The sequence below is a fragment of the Sciurus carolinensis genome, chromosome 2 (genome assembly GCF_902686445.1).
Source record: "Sciurus carolinensis chromosome 2, mSciCar1.2, whole genome shotgun sequence".
Classification (NCBI taxonomy): Eukaryota; Metazoa; Chordata; class Mammalia; order Rodentia; family Sciuridae; genus Sciurus; species Sciurus carolinensis.
Genome location: NC_062214.1, coordinates 175,277,244 through 175,293,049, shown reverse-complemented (window position 1 = coordinate 175,293,049; position 15,806 = coordinate 175,277,244). Strand labels below are relative to the sequence as shown.

General features: G+C 51.3%; 2 protein-coding genes across 4 annotated transcripts in view; one reads left to right on the top strand and one right to left on the bottom strand.

Annotated features, from left to right (window-relative positions):
• Positions 1-1,428: 1,428 nt before the first annotated feature.
• Positions 1,429-14,387, bottom strand: Gstz1 (glutathione S-transferase zeta 1). 2 transcript variants are annotated; one of them, XM_047538443.1, is made up of 9 exons: positions 13,803-14,387; positions 10,101-10,152; positions 8,282-8,349; positions 7,651-7,731; positions 7,234-7,359; positions 5,505-5,583; positions 4,980-5,032; positions 4,344-4,393; positions 1,429-3,702 (listed from the first exon to the last, which is right to left on the bottom strand). In XM_047538443.1, the coding sequence occupies exons 1-9, from the start codon at positions 13,815-13,817 to the stop codon at positions 3,576-3,578; spliced, it is 651 nt and encodes a 216-aa protein (XP_047394399.1). In that variant the 5' UTR covers positions 13,818-14,387; the 3' UTR covers positions 1,429-3,575. The 2 variants fall into 2 exon arrangements, with proteins under 2 accessions (XP_047394399.1, XP_047394397.1); XM_047538441.1 differs by lacking the exon at positions 13,803-14,387 and adding an exon at positions 10,456-10,554.
• The window catches only part of Pomt2 (protein O-mannosyltransferase 2), a 39,635-nt gene continuing 37,561 nt past the window's right edge, over positions 13,733-15,806 (top strand). Inside the window, exon 1 of one of the 2 annotated variants that reach the window (XM_047538439.1) lies at positions 13,733-14,531. In XM_047538439.1, the coding sequence (XP_047394395.1) occupies positions 14,074-14,531 (458 nt within the window). In that variant the 5' untranslated portion in view covers positions 13,733-14,073. The remainder of the gene's footprint in view (positions 14,532-15,806) is intronic. The other variant, XM_047538440.1, reaches the window with a different exon arrangement.

Below are 15,806 nucleotides of genomic sequence, written 5' to 3'. Positions count from 1 at the left end.
TTTCCATCCCTCAGTTGATCCTAAGTGGTGACCTTCCTGGTCTTGTTTTCTCAGTAGCCCTCCCAATTCCAACTTCCAGATTCCCCGACTTTCCCACAGCCCCAGTCTCCAAAATCCAGGGGAATTTCCAGAAAAGTTGCTGCTGAGGCTCCTTGGTTCTGGATGAAGAGGGAGATGAGGATGGTTCCTAGCCCTGGCCTTGAGACGTTTGTGTTGCTATGGACAGTGAGCAGAACTTCCCTGCTTTAAAGTACAAAAAGTTTTGCAAAAAGATCATGAAATAAAGAGACAGACTTCTGCCCCTCTAAAGCCAGTGTAGCTGAGAACCCGGAAGGTTTAGTCATTTTCTCTGGGTAGTGCCTATAATTGATGGTGGGATCCCTGCCAGAACCTGGCGCTTTCCAGGTGAGTCTCCTCAAAGGATCCTGGAGTGAGTTTCTTTGGCTTAAGACACATTTGTTTTTGTGGGGAAGAATAGGTTTGTCTGGGTTTGGGAGGGCGCAAGATAAGAAAGGAGGATGTGATGGTTAATTTTATGGCGACCTGACTAGGCTGCAGGGTACCCAGATGAAGCATCATCTTGGATGTGCCTGTGAGGATGTCTCTGATGAAATTAGTATCTGAATGGGTTGATTCAGTAAGGTAGACAGTCCTCCCCAAAATGAGTGGGCATCATCCAATCCACTGGGGCCTGAAAAGAACAAAAAATAGAGAAAGGAGGAATTCACACACCCCCACCCCTTTTTCCTGCCTCACTGCTTGAGTTAGAATGTCTCATTTTCTCTGGTCCTTACACTTCCACCAGTGACTCCTCTGGTTCTCAGGCTTTTGGATTGAATTACATCACCCATTTTCCTGGGTCTCCAGTATGCAGATGGCAGACCATGGGACTTCTTGGCTTCTATAACTGCATTTGAAAATTCCATATAACTCACCCCCACTCCCACCCTCCTCCATATAGCCTACTAGTTCTTGATTAATACAGAATGCCTCACTGAAATGCCATAGACTCCAGGGATCTCTGATGATTCCATGATGAGTCCACGGTAAAAGCCACAAAATTTGTTTTTTACCAGCCCTCCACCTGGGACTGATTTTCACATTACATGTGATGCATATCTGAAAATTTCTTTTGAAATAGGACCTGGACTATGGGAAGATACATGTAAAATGAGTTTTGTGCGTTAGATGAGGGATGGTTTTTAAATACTATTTGATAATGGAGACTGTGTTACCTTTCTACCTGATTTTTGGTTTCCTTAAAACCCATAAATCTTTTACCACCAGTTTTTGGGATGGCGGAAGGAGCCCCAGGATGAACAGGTTAATATTTGGATGCTATCTAGGAGGAGGAGACCTGAGTTGAAACACATTGGCTCCTGGAAGTTCGTCGTGGAACAGACACACAAGCAGAGAGCCAACACACAGTTGAGTGGTAGTTAGAGCCAGGCACGCTTTATGGAGGACATAAAATCAGCAACAGCAAGGTCCACGTCTGTCAGTTGCACTTCACACCTGCACACATCCTGGCTCCCAGCTTTGGGAGTCACCGGGGAGTGCTGCTCCATGTTGGCAGACTGAAGGGAGGGAATGGTGAAGTTCACTGCTAGCTAGAGCAGGAGACCAGACTGTTCCCACCTAGGACGATTCCACGTTGCCCTCTCCAACCTAGCTCGCTCTAGAATCATACAGGGAAGGGGGAGTGGTCTCAGGCTGTCTGTTTCTATCCTACTTGTGGATTCTAATTTGTTCTCTTGCTTCCCAGAAGTCTCTTGAACTTTCCTGTGGCCTGGAGATGAGACTGGGGAGAGGCAGGCAGTTGGGAGCACCTGCTAGCCCGAGCCAGGCTGGAAATCCTTTTGGATGTGTTGGGCTCAGAGAGGCAGCGGTTGGTGAGGGGCCCAGTCGGCTGCCTTATCCTAGAGCAGTGGCGGCGGCAGCCCATCTGGCCTGGCCCAGCCCGAGGCTGGCCTGCTGCTCCTCTGCAGAGCTCCCCCGACATCTCCAGGTCCGGGAGGCGCACTGCCACGGGAGTGGCAGGTACATGCCTGCAGTGCGGGGTCTCGCCCTTTCCTCTGAGCTCATTTTCCCTGTAGTCCCCAGTTTTAATCACCTACGATTTCAGACATCCAAATTTTAGGAGGTGATAATCCCTGGTTTCTGGGAAGAGATCAGTCCTTTACCAAATAACATTTCTTGTAGAAAGAGACCAGGTGAGTCTTATCCAGTCAGGCAAGGCTGCAGTAATTTAGGGAAGGGTCCAGATGGCAGCAGGGCAGGACCGGGGGTACACTGAGTCTCCCTCATCACGGCCCTGTCTCATCTACCTTCCTCTGCTTCTCTCTGGCTTTGTGGGGACAAACCCACCTTGGGAAAAAGAGTGGCCCACTTTGGTTATTCTAGAGCTTGGAACCAAGGTCTTTTAAGAGAGGAAAGGCCACAAAAGAACTCAGGATGAGAGGGGAGAACTAGGTGTCCTAGGATTGGGCTGCAGAAAAGGGACACATGGTTGAGAAAGGTGGCTTCCATTTGAAACAGGCATGTAGACCCCAGTCCTGTTTAACCTCAGCCACGTGGGAGAAATGAAATCTCAGGTATGGATCATGAAGCTCATCTCGTTTCACCACCAGAAGCTACTCTAATCTCCCTACGTTGTCTCTGCCAAGAATCGGTCCTGGTTCAATGTGAGCACTGCCAAGCATGGGGACATGTCCCCACTAGCACAGCCCGTGATGAATTGTCACCTGGCTGGTTTCCTGAGCTCAAGTTGACCCCAGTGACAGTTCACACTGCCTGTAGGGGCAGCCTACCTCCTGTTCGTAGGACCACTTGTGGCTGGATTTGCCCAAATTCCTAACCTTGGAACTGGTACAGAGAATTCTGCCCCTGGAGGTAAGGCCCTGGTGTGAGCGCCGGCTGGCTTCTCGTGAGGGAGCAGAACATTGGTGATGGTACCACTCCCACTGCTGTTGGCTAGGTGCTTTCTTTCCTGCTCAGTTCTCCCTGGATCCTGATTCTCTCAGGCAGGCGTCTGGGCTTACTTCTCTTCCTTGCCCTTGGTTTCAGGGCCAGGCCTATCACAAGGCAGGCAAGTGGCTGACCGGACTGACTTCCTGTCCTGAGCCCAGTCATGGGGCGTTCCAGCAGGGGGTCGGGGGCAGTGTTCAAATTCTGGAACCCAGCTCGGTCTTAATAAGCTGGAGGCCGGGCTGCAGTTAATGACCAAATTCCAGCGTGGGCACTCCCTGAAGTCAGTTCAGTAAGGCTTCCTCGTGGCGCTTGGGTAACTTGTGGCCTTTTAATCCATATTCTCATTTTGTCTTTGTGACTGCCCTGTGACATACACAGCAGATACCATTTCTGCCCACCACCTCCTGACACTTGACAGACGAGAGGACTGAAGTACGACAAAGTTTAGGGGGAAGGCAGCACCAGGTCGAGAGTTCAAGTTCAAGGACTAAAGTCAAATCTCCTGGCTGCCCATTGAAGGCTTATTTCCAGGCCTGTTCAGCCCACCCAGCATCTACTCCTGTGTCCCCTCCCTGCCCATGTGCCAATGTGGCAATGTTTGGGAGCTAGGCTCTCAGCTCAGCAGGTGTATCTGGCTGTCGGCGTGGGTGAGACACCTGGAAGGCCTCCAGGGCCAGCAGTGCCTTGTTGATGCGGCTGATGATAGGATAGGGGGCGAGATCCACCTTGAACCTGCGGCAGAGAAACACCTTGTAAACCACGGTTTTTAGGGATATAGGGGAGCCTGCCCTGTGGGTAGTGAGGGAAGCAGAGAAGTAGGGCTGGATGGGGTCCATGGGGCCGGTCAGGGAAGGACAAGGAGGCAGCCCTGTCATGGGTAGCTCTCTGGGTGTGGGTAGGTCTGGTGTGGTATCATTTGGCATTTCTGTTACCTACTGTTCCTATCTAAGCAACGACTCTTTATTGAGAACCTACTATGTGTGAAGCCCAGTGCAAGGCACTTCCATGTCCCTAATACCCAGCACGATACCTTCAGAGAGGTACCTACTCATGCTCTGTGGAAGGGCTGCTGGAGGAACACAGAGGTTGACCTTCTTGCTGGGCATCCTGTTGTCTGGAGACAACAGGGTGTCCACAAAGTGAGCCACCTCCTCTTAGAAGCACAGGCTGTATACAGGACCACCTGGGTGCAGGGGGCATGGTAAGGGCATTTCATTGGTTCTTCCACCCTGGCTCTTCAAGGCTGAGGTGACTGGTGTGGCGTGGCCTCGTCAGTCGGGGAAGGGTTTGCATGAGATGCTACTCCAGTGGCTGAAGCGGAAGACCCGACTGGTAGAACCAGGAGAAGGAAGGGTGGTGCCGCTCTCTCTTACCTTTCAGCATTTGCTACCTGAGGCGCCAAGCACAGATCAGCCATGGACACCTGAAAGGAGGTCGGGTGGGCTCGTGTCAGGATGAGTGCCTCAGACTCACTGGGTGTGTTCTCTGTCACTGTGCTAGAGGTGTCAGTCCATGATGTTCCCATCTGCTTCAGTTTTTCCACCCACCCTCACCCTTGCCTCCCCTGGGTCTACCTGGCTTTGTCCCCCAGAACTAGGCTACACTGCAGTTACCCTGACAACCAACCCTGTGGGTGGCCAGAGAAAGCTCGGCTGGTTTGGTGGATGTTACTGTGCTCGTGGCCCTTGGTGAGGGGACACTCAGGAACCAGAACTGCCACAGGTCCAGGGCCTGGTCTGTAGGAGTCAAGGCACCTGGATCCCAGAATCTCAGGATTAGGAGAGAAGGGAGACGCCATCTCGCCTAGCTCTCATCTGATGCCTGGCCCACTACCCTCTCCCAGGTGTGGTCTTCTGGCCCGGACCCTTCACTCCTCTCAGGGAGTGGAGCTCCCCACAGGAAGCTGTCTGCCCAGAGTGGGAGAGGATGGACGAGTCCCAGTGGGAGAGTGAAAACCTGGGGTCAGCACGAGGGAGGAGGCTGCTGAGGGCAGGTCTGGGGACACTTACCTGGTCTCCCACACAGTACTTCCCCGCGGTGCTCTGCAGGATCTGCTCCAGAGCTGTGGGGAGACCACACAAGTAATCGTACTCTGGGCACGGAGATGGGACATTAGCCTTTTGGGCCTTGTTCTCCATACTTATAAAAGGGTGGGTGGCTGAGTGACAGTTGTGGCATGGGTGCTGGAGGGGATAAGGCTGTCAGGACTGGAAAGTTTCTAGGGACAGGCTGATATTTCCCTGGGTTCCTCAAGTCTGCTGCCACCCACCAGAGGGACAAGACCTGCAGCTGGCCGGGCAGCTGCTCCCACACTGACTGGCTGGCACTCTGTTGGTCGTGGTTTCTTGACTGGGGTGGGAAAAGCAATAAAGCAGAAGTTGGGCCATCACCCAGCTCTGAAGGGCCTGCCACCACCCAGGCCACTGTCAAGACAGAAGCAGTCCGGCAGGCTGGTTCAGGTGCCAGGGCCCTGTGCTCCAGGGTTACTTCTCTAAGCCGTCACCCTGGGGCAGCTCACAGGAGTGAGAACTCACCATCAAAGCCAGAAATGATGGCCTTCTGGGCCACGGGCAGCTGGTTCTCCTGTTCCACTTGCTTCAGGGCAGACAGGTTCTGTGTAGCCCAAGAAAAGTCTGTGACTGCTCTGGGAGCCACCTGGGTCTTCCCCTCAGCTACGCCCTGCTCTGAGCAGCTCAGTTCCCACCCGCCCCTGGTTATTTACCTACTGGAGGGAGCCATCCTGGTAGCCACCTTCTCAGGCTGCTTATAGTCCAGAAGCCATGTGATTCTGGCAGAGATGTGCAAGAGTAGGGACAAAGGACAACTGCCATGGCACGTGTGGCCATAACCTGAGGCCTGTTTGTCTGACCCAGTGCTTCTCCCTCATATGCTCCCATGTTAGGAGAGGGAGGGCCAGGGTGGGGGAGGGGCACAGGACAGGCTTCCAGAGATTTTGACTCTTGTACCCCTGGAGCCACTTTACTTCTGGACTTCAGTTTCCTCACCTGTAGAATGGAATTCTCTCTGCTGCAGTGACATGGGAGTGGGCACAGGTGCACAGAGGTCCTGGCCTTGGTCCCTGTTCTGCCACTAATTAGCTGTGTCACTTGGCTGTCACTTCACCTTTCTGGGGTTATTTTCTCACAAAGTCAGGAGTTAGCACAAATGAACAGTTTTATTTACTTATTTATTTTGTGGTACTAGGGATGGAACCCAGGGCCATGCACACTGTAGTCAGTGCTCTATGACAGAGCTACATCCCCAGCTCTTTTTTTAAAAAAGTATCTTGCTAAGTTACATAAGCTGACCTTGAACTTGGGATCTCCACCCTCAGCCTCCAAGTAACTGGGATTACAGGTGTGCACCACCACACTCAGCAGAAGATCAGTTTTAGTACTTACTTTTCTGTTTTACTAGTGAAAACTTAGAAAAACAAAACAAAACAAAACAAAACAAAACAAAAAACCCAAAAAACCCCATGAGAATCCCAAAACAGGCATCTCTTGGAGAGACTGGGGTTTGGTTCCCGACCACTGTAATAAAGTGAATGCAGCAATAAAGCAAGTCACATCCATTTTTTTATTTCCCAGTGCTTATAAAAGTTTTGTTTACGTGATACTGTAGTCTATTAAGTATGAAGTAGCAGTATGTCTAAAAAAGTGTATATATCTTAAGTTGAAAAATACTTTATTGCTAAAAATGCTAACAATCGAGTGAACTGTTAGAAAAATGGCACCGAGAGACTTGCTCAAAGAATGTTGCCTCAAATCTTCAACTTGTAAAAAAAAAAATACAGGGTTGGGGATATAGCTCAGTTGGCAGAGTGCTTGCCTTGCAAGCACAAGGCCCTGGGTTCAATCCCCAGCACCGCAAAAACAAAACATAACAAAAAAACCCCGGAATCTGCGGGGCACAATGAAACCAAGAGCAGTAAAACGAGGTGTGTTGTATTGAACACAGCACAGATGAGAGGGAGGCTGCTCGGGTTAAAGCCAGAGGCCCGGACCTGAGCCCACCCAGCCCCTTCCCTGCCACCAGCCCTTTCTCCACGTTGAGCCCCTGTAGTTGCATCCTTGGAAACTGAGGGCTTCTTGGGTGGAGGATTTCCAGGATTCCCGCCCACATAAGCCTGTGGCTAGGTCAAAGCCCCCAAGAGTCCTTCTCTGTCTTCCTGCTACCCCCATTTCCAATCTAGACACCCCATCGTGGGCTCACCAGTCAGCGTGTGAGAGGACGAGTGTGAGAGGCGTGCAAGGGACTCACCTGCAGGGGCTGGATGCCAGAGGCGATGAGGTCAGAAATCATGCGCACGCTTGCCCTCTTCTTCGGATCCTGAGGCAGGAGTGGTGGAGTGGGCCGAGTTTCTTCCAGGTACTCAATGATGGCCAGCTGTCCAGAGGGAACAGGAGTCAGGGAGAGGACCTGAGGGGACCCTGGACCAGAGGTCCTTCCTTTACCTTGCCCTCCTCAGCTGGAAGCCTTTGGCCCTTGTCCTGCAGATCTTGGTTCCCCACATGCTCTACTCTCTCCTCACCTCCCCAACCTCTCTCCCTCTGACAGACATCCACCAAGCAGCTGTATATGCTAGGTTCTTTGGCCACACACAAGTGAGAAAGAGATAACAGGCCCTCTCATTCAGGGTACTGCTCCTGTGAGGGGCCGCCCAAGCCCTGTACTCACTGACTGGCCAATGGTGACTCCATCAATCTTCAGGGCTGGCACCTGCTTCATGGGATTCACTGCCTGGAATTCCTTAGAAAACTGTGGAGACAAGGCCCCAGTGGGATAGATGGCTTGGCTTGAGTTGGCTAGAGCAGAACCAAGCAAGTGGGCAAACCCGAGGCCTGCCATCTGTGCATACCCCCCCTCCCCGGGGAGACCCTTGCTCCCAGGCCCAGGCTAAACCCTGAGGGATCTGTGCATTATCTGAAACCTTAACTGCTCCTCAGCTTTAGGTTTTTCCCCAATGGCCTGACTATTTGACTTTCCCTGCATCTCACACTGTGACCACCAAGGTAGGTCCTACCCTAGCCATCCATGCAGGGGGTCCAGGATGGGGCAAGGACTCACTGGCCACCCACCCTAATGCAATCAGGCATTGAAGAGCACAGGCTGTAGTGCTGCACCCAGAGCTTGGACCTGTCTCGTGGTTCCTTTTGCTGCACAGGTTGCTACCTTGTCCCACAGGGAGAGCCAGCAGCATCTTCCAGTCATAGGGACCATGCGACATAGGCATACTTATGGGGGCAGACCCCTACCTGGTCTCTTCACAGTCTAATTCCCACATTTTGGTCTGGGGCAGCCTCCTTACCTGTTGCCCCCCATCCTTTATGAGATTGATGGGTATTATCTCATAGTCAATGCCTTTCAAAGCCAAAGCTAGAAGAGACCACAGATAGGAGATCAAGGCTCAGTTTCTTGCTATACTCCCAAGGAAAAAGCCCTCCCAGGGTGACATGAGGCTGCCAAGGGGGAAGTTTCCCCACACTGCTAGATGGCAGATGCACAGCCTGGCACTAGCCCCTTCTGTCCAGCTTTCCTTGTTACCACCCACCACTCTACCTGGGTGTGTGAGACTCCACCTTTCTCACCCCTGAACTCTTAGAGTCCTCACCCTCTGGACCTTGCAACAGGGCCCTCCCGCCCCATGGATGGTGCGATGAAGGAGTGTGAAGGCGTCTAGGGGCAAAGGGAAGATGCTCAGAGGACCATGCAGAGTACACACAGGTCAAATGACACCTGTTTCTATTTAGAGAAGAATCTCTTTCCAATCCATTCTCTCTGTTCTCATTTACTATAATTCCAGGATGGCACCAGGCTCTCTGGTGGTCTCAAAGCATTTGCAGTGACTCCAGTGACCAGGTTTCCTTCCATCTGGCAAACACCAGGGGCAGCCCTGGTGGAGAAGAGTGCATGTGTATGTGTACATGTACGCTTGGCTATTAAAACAGGGTGCTAGCTGGGCTCTGGCAAGCGCCAAGGAGCAAGGAGAGGAAGATGTGACATGTGAGGAGAGCTTGCGAAAGGTCAGGTTCCTCCTTGGTGCTGGTCAGCTCATCTGGAGAGTGAAAGTGGTGGAGGTCAAGTGCAGAAGCCAGAGCGTGAAGGCCCTAAAGAGACAGCACTCCTACTGCTCTGCACTCAGCCAGGGCACAGGCTCAAGGGCCCAGAGATGGGGACATCTTGGAGGAAAAGTTTCTCCTCACCCCCAGTCCTCCTGCTTACTGACTCCACAGACACCAATCAAGCGACCTGGAATGGGGCCGGGGGTGAGTGTCACACAGTGCTTTGCACTTAGGGCCAGGCTCTGGGGGCAAGCTGCTTGGGTTCAAATTTCATCCCCTTCCTTAGACAGCAGTCAAGTATTTAATGGGCCACTTGCTGCAATTTCCCCAACTGACAAGCAAGCACAGTGTAGTAGTTAAAAGTGTGGATTCTGTCTGTGGTGCATCCCCAGCGTAAACAGACCACCAGGTGGACTGTGGAGCCAGACTATGTGGCTCAAATTCCAGCTTGGTTTCTTAGTTGCTACATGATGCAAGTTATTCACCTTCCTGGGCCTGTTTCTTTATCTATACAACAGGGACAGGGTTTTCAGAATGAAAGGGAATTGTACACACAAAAGGACTCGGGGCAGAGCCCTTTATCAGTAGAGCTGCAGTAAGGATGACCTTGGTCAAGGGTTGTCTGAAGCTGGAGGTGGGGGCAGTGCAGGACTAAGCCAGAGGACTGTGGTTCTGCTCCCTTGAAGCCTCTGTGGTTGACACTGGTAGTTACATTTAATTTGACACATCAAATAAGAATCAGAAGAGGCCAGCTGTTCCTCTGTGGGTTACCAGGGACCTCTGGATTTTATAAACCTGTTTTAAGCATGGTTGCTAAGGGGTTTTAGAGAACAGAGAGGGGCAAGTAGTAGTGCCAAGAAGAAAAACAACCCCTTCCTCCCACCCCCAGCTTGTTCTTGTTGGACTTCCTGGGTGGAGGTGCCATTCAGGGATAGGGTATCCAGGAAACTAGCGATGCTGGTTGCTGGGGCTGAAGTCCTGTCTGACACTGCGCCCCTTCTGTCCCAGGCCAGCTCTGCACCTGAGGCTTCTCTACCCCACTCCACCAAGGTACTCAGCTCTTACCAATTCGAACTCTCCATGAGCAGGAGCTCCGGAAATAGGAATAGAGGATGGGCTGAGGAGAGAGAGAGGACAAGGGGTATGTTAACTCAGGCTCACTGGGTTTCCAGCCTCCGAAGCCCACTGGAGTAGAGGGACCGGCCCCAGGAAAGGGTCTCTTGAGCCACCACAGCTTCTTCCCGTCCCACCAGGCCTCTTTGCTCAGGACTGCATTTGGACATCCCAGGGCAGACTTAGAGCTCTCTGGGTCAGAGGCCCTGGGAGTTGTGTAAGTCCCTTGGCTCCCAACTGTGCTGGCATGAGTCCCTGAGGTCTTGTGGCCACCAAGGGGGCAGCGGCCTTCAGGGGCCTGCCTTACCTTGCCAGACTCAGTCATAGTGCTGTGGTGATCCTCGGCTTCCTAAGGAATGTCCCCTCTCACAGAGCTACAGAGGGATGAACCCTGAAGGGGCAGGTCCCATGAACCAATGGGGAAGCTGGGTTAGACAGGCGTCAGGGAACTTTGGCTCCAAACACAAGGGACGTCTCTTCCATCAGGGGACTTTGACTCTGATCACAGGGGCAACTCTTTCTTCTTGGGAAGTTTGTTATGCTCCTGGTGGAGCTGTCTGATGTCCTGGGCAGAAAATGCAGACTGGCTTTGAGTTGGCAGTGTGTGTGACAAAGTGGGCAGGGAGCTGGCATCTCTGGGGTCCAGATCCAGTGCAGGACCCAGCCCTGCATGACCTTGGACAAAACTTTTCCTTCTCTAGTCTTCAGTTCCTCTGCTTGTAAAACAAATGATGGCAGAGATCCCTGCCAACAGGCAAAAAGACCAGGAATTGTAATTTTTTTTATGCTTTGGGGTCTATCTCCTTTAATCCCCCACCCTCCAGTCCTCAGCTCCCAACTGGTCTCATAAAAATAGCTAGCAGATGTGCCCATTCACCCTAAAGGTGAGGTAGCAACTAGCAGTTCACAGGGCCCCATCTGGCACTCAGGTTTTCTGTTGATCTACACATTACAGATGGTTCCTGACTTAACAGTGGTTCAACTTAATCATTTCTCAAATTTACAATGGTGTAAAAGAGATATGCATTCAGTTTAGACACCATACTTCAAATTTTGGACTTTGATCTTTTTCCAGGCTAGTGATATGCAGTATAATACTTCTGTAAAATGTCAGGTGGCAGCAGTAAGCCACAGCTCCGTGATCACAATCGCAGGCTGATCATAAGGCAGAACGACTGACAATCTACAGTGTACTGTGCTGCCAGCAGTTTTTGCAATATTGTATTTTGACGTCCTATCTAGTCTACAAAATGCCCATTTGTGGGGCTGGGGGTCAGTGGTAGAATGCTTACCTAGCATGTGCAAGGTCCTGGGTTCAATCCCCAGCCCCCTGGGGTGGAGGAGGATATCCATTTGTGTGTATAAATAAAACTTTTTAACACTTTATAATAAAACAGTCTTTGTGCTACATGCTTTTGTACAACTGTGGGCTAATGTGTTCTGCCATGGTTCATGCCTGGCCCATTTTTCTCATTTTTGCTACCTTCAGGCTCCTAAAGACAACAGTGTGTGGCTTTTCCTCTGAGGTTTAAGGGACTGGTGCTTCTTGGGTAACCAGCATTTCAAAGTGGGATCCAAGAAAGAGTAACCAGTGATTAATACTCATGAATTTCCCCCCCACACATATTCACGTGGCTAAGAGAACTTGGTAGAATTTTTTAGATCACCCCTGTCTACTACCTTTCAGACTACAGACATATTACCAAAGTTCCCTCACCATCCTGCCACCCCAGCACCCCAAACTTCCATCTGAACCTGCTTTCCCCAGCCCTACACTACCAACGCAGTCTTCTAGGTGGACAAGGACACAAGTGGGAACACAAGCTCTTCCAACGTGGTTCCCAAGTCCAAGAGTACCAGCCTGCCTTGCAAGCACCTTTTGTGGGGAAGGTGAAGATGGTCCTGGCACAGAGAGCTGGTGACAGGCAGCAAGTGTCTTTTGCAGAGGAGAAGCTGGGCAGCCACAGTAGGATTCTATTGGGAGATGTAACCCTTTCCTTATCTGGCTAGGCTGGAGGGGCCTCCTGGATCAATAAACAAGGACTGCTGTGAGGGACTGACTACTAGAAGGCAGACTAGGTTGGAATCACTGAAGAAATGTCTCACCTAATGAATAAATGCTACACCTCTGACATGTATTAAGGATGATCAGAGTCACAGTAAATTCCACTGCCCTCCACTATGGCCCATAAGTAGGAAACTTCTGCATTTTCTCTTACTAGTGCTAACTATATACAGTAGTCCCCCCTTATTTTGGGGGGATATGTTCCAAGACCACTGGATGCTGCAGCCACATGTGGTATCACGTCCTATATATACTATGTTTTTTCTTAGACATACATACCTAAGGTTCAGTTTATAAATTAAGCACAGTAAGAGATTACAATGATCAGTAATGAAATAGAATACGTATAATAGCATACTGTGATAAAACTGCCAGCATTGCTACTCTTTAGTTTTGGGGCCATTATGAAGTAAAATAAGCATTACTTGAGCATAAGCACTGCTGAACCTCTGTAGCCTATCTGGTAACCAAGACAGTTAGAAAGTGATCAATAGGCAGGTGGCCTATACAGCCTGGATATGCAGAACAAAAGGCCTCACTACGTCCCAGGCAGGATGGCGTGAGATCTCAACAACACTCAGCAAGGACTGCAATTTAAACTTATGAATTGTTTATTTCTGGAATTTTTCACTTAATATTTTTGGACGACAGCTGATCACAGATGACAAAGCACAGAAGAGAAACAGATGAAGGGAGAGTACTGTAAATCATTCCCTATTACTTTTTACACTTGTACAGTTAAATTTTAAGCTCAAGTAGAGCGTCCATTTCAGTAGCATGCTCGGAAGAATTCAGGAATTCAAATATGCATTCCAATTACTCTCGCAATTTTTATTATTTTGCGGTGCTGGAGATCTTACGCAAGGTCTCAAACATGCTAGGTTAGCGCCCTTACACCCTCAGCAGTTTTTTTTAGCCATCTCTTACATTTGATCTTAAGGACTCCTAAATTTCCATTTGGAAGTGGGAGGGGTATATGTTATTAACGTGATCTAACGCCCCTAAGGAGCGGTTCTCAAACTTCAGTGCGCTCAAGACTCATGTGAGTCGCTTATAAAACATATTCTCAGTCCGTTTTAATCAGAAGGTGATACAGTGGCTCTAGGAGGGGCTAGGGGAAATGCAGGTTAAACCCGGGAAGCTCCCCAGACTGTGACGGCTTAAAGTGCCACTGCTCCCCTCTCCCCTGGTGCTCTTAAAATGCAAACTTCTCTGGAAAGCCATCCATCAACTGTCAGGAAGACCAGCCGAGAACGGCAGAACAGCATGGAACGGGGAAACGAGGGCCGACGTTTTGAGGCCCTAGAAATCTGTGCAGCGGGGGACCTGGAGGACGCAGACAGGAGAGGGGTGTGACGGGACGCCGCGGCGCAGGCTCCTCCGGGAGCGCCTCCACCCCTAACTGGTCGGGTCCAATGGCCTAGCGGGCAGCGCGCAGGCGCAGAGTGTGCCCGGCGCGACGCACGGCACGCCAGGAGTCGTTGTGGGAGCCGTGGGCGGGGCGAAGAGGCGCACCCTTGGCCCCGCCCCCAGCTTTAATCCACATTTACTAATTAAGCGACCCTCTCCCCATAGAGCTCGGCACAGACCTTCCCAGCTTGCATCTCGCACTTCAAGAGATCCCCTCTTCCAGCCAAGAAAGTTCGCTTCCGGGACCCGCGGACGACTGCGGCCTAGTGAGACCCCCACGAGTTAGAAGTTGGCCCTCGTCTGGGTGAAGCGAGGTCGGGCTGGAATGGACTTCCCTGCGGCCTTTGGCTGGCTCCGCCCCGCCGCCCCGCCGCCTCCCAGTCTCTTGCTCCCGGTGCTGCTGGGAGTTGCAGTTCCGTGAATCGGTCCCCATCTTCGCGTCCTCCCATTATGCTCTGCGCCTCTTGCCGCCTCCTAGTGGCCCGGGCGGCCACCACGCTTCCCGCCCCACCTAGAGGCCGGGGCCCTGCGCTCCGATACCAGCGGCGGGAACTACATTTCCCAGGGCACCCCGAGCCGCCCTCTAGTGACTCCTCGGTGGGCCGGCTGACAAGACAAAGTGTGCCTCTGGGCCGAAGGGTGATCCTGAGGAGGGGGAGGATGCCGCCGGCCGTGGGCGGAGGCCTGGCAGGGTCCGAGCTGCGTTCCCGGAGGGGTCGCTGCGGGTCCCAGGCTGCTAGGGTCGTGGGTCGGGACGTGGCTGCTGAGGCTGCAGCACGAAGCCCCAAACGGCCTGTTCGGAGCTCGCGACGCTTCGAGGCGGCGGGCCGGTGGGCCCTGCTAGCCCTGGTGACGCTGGTGTCCTTTGCCACCCGCTTCCACGGCTTGGACCAGCCGGCGCACGTCTGGTGAGTGATGGGAAGGGCTCGGCGGGCACCATGGCAACTGGGAGGCGGGACGCCGCCCTCTGATTGGCCCGGGTACTCGAAGGATTCACAGGAGGATCCGAGGGTCCACTGTGGAGGGAAAACTAGTGGTTGGCTTGCTGTGAGCTACAGTCTGGGTGGACTGGGTTTGCTCTGGTGGGGCACAGTGGGACACTAGGATCTGAGGAAGCAGTCCTTATTGGTGGTGCTGGAATGTCTCACTTCGCTTTCAAACTGGGACTCTTAATGGTGCTCTGAACTTTACAAAGAATTGGAAATTCTTCGTGTAGAATTTCCCAAGGCCTGAGTTCCTCATCTGCGGGATGTGCAGGCGTCAGCAGAAAGGAAAATTCCTAACTGGGTACTTTCGTCATGCACATCAGGGACAGTTTGAGTATCCAGGGATGGTGACAAGGATTCCAGGAGGTAGATCTGAGGCTGTCCTGTGAGAACAGATTTATTTTTTGAAAGTTTTATTTTGTATGACACAGATGCTTTCTTGAGACATGATTAGATTTCATCAGTTAAGCTTAAAAAGTAAGTAGAAGTTTTATATGATCTGAAAAGGGTTAATTTGTCTGGCCAAGTGATATCATGTTTTCTCAGTATCACTAAGGAGAAAATTAGCAGAGGATGTCGGAAATGAAACCTATTGACCAAAAAGCCAGCAAGTGTTGCCCTACTTTGACATTAATAAATTAGCCATAACACATTGTTGTTTGGCGACTGCTGGCAGAAGGTGTGATGCTTTTGTGTTAGAGACAAAGGACTTTATTACAGAAAGCAGGATAAGTATTGGCATTTTGGAGTCGGTTTCATTTACACCCCACCCCCAAGGTCCCACAGAGTGATGCTATGAGCTTGAATGAACAACTGCATACACCGTGGGTTGTATGGAGGCTATCAGGCTTGGGGAATCTTCTGTGTTATTGCAAGCAGTAAGCAAACCTACTCTTTGTCCAGGAGGGAGATGTTACCTTTTTTTTTCCAGGTTGTTTGCTGCAAATACAACCCTGACAAATGACTCTAGTCAAGCACAGGCAGAGTCTTGCATTCTTGGCATACCTAGCAAGGGTTGTGGGTGCATGAGACATGGATGGTGGACTCTTTCCCAACAGTACTTCTCACCCCTCGATTCTACACTGTCTTGACCTTTACCAGACTTTCACATGAATATGCAACTCTTGTTAGCTACTCTGATGAACTGGGATGACAGAGGCAGGGACCGAATCTCTTTAATTTGTTTCATACAGTATT

Excerpts from the sequence above, each read along its gene's own strand:
- Gstz1 (XM_047538441.1), bottom strand. Across the intron at positions 5,033-5,504 it reads CATCATTTCTGGCTTTGATG|CTCTGGAGCAGATCCTGCAG; the intron begins GTGAGTTCTCAC and ends GTCTCCCCACAG. Across the intron at positions 3,703-4,343 it reads CAGGTAGCAAATGCTGAAAG|GTTCAAGGTGGATCTCGCCC; the intron begins GTAAGAGAGAGC and ends TCTCTGCCGCAG.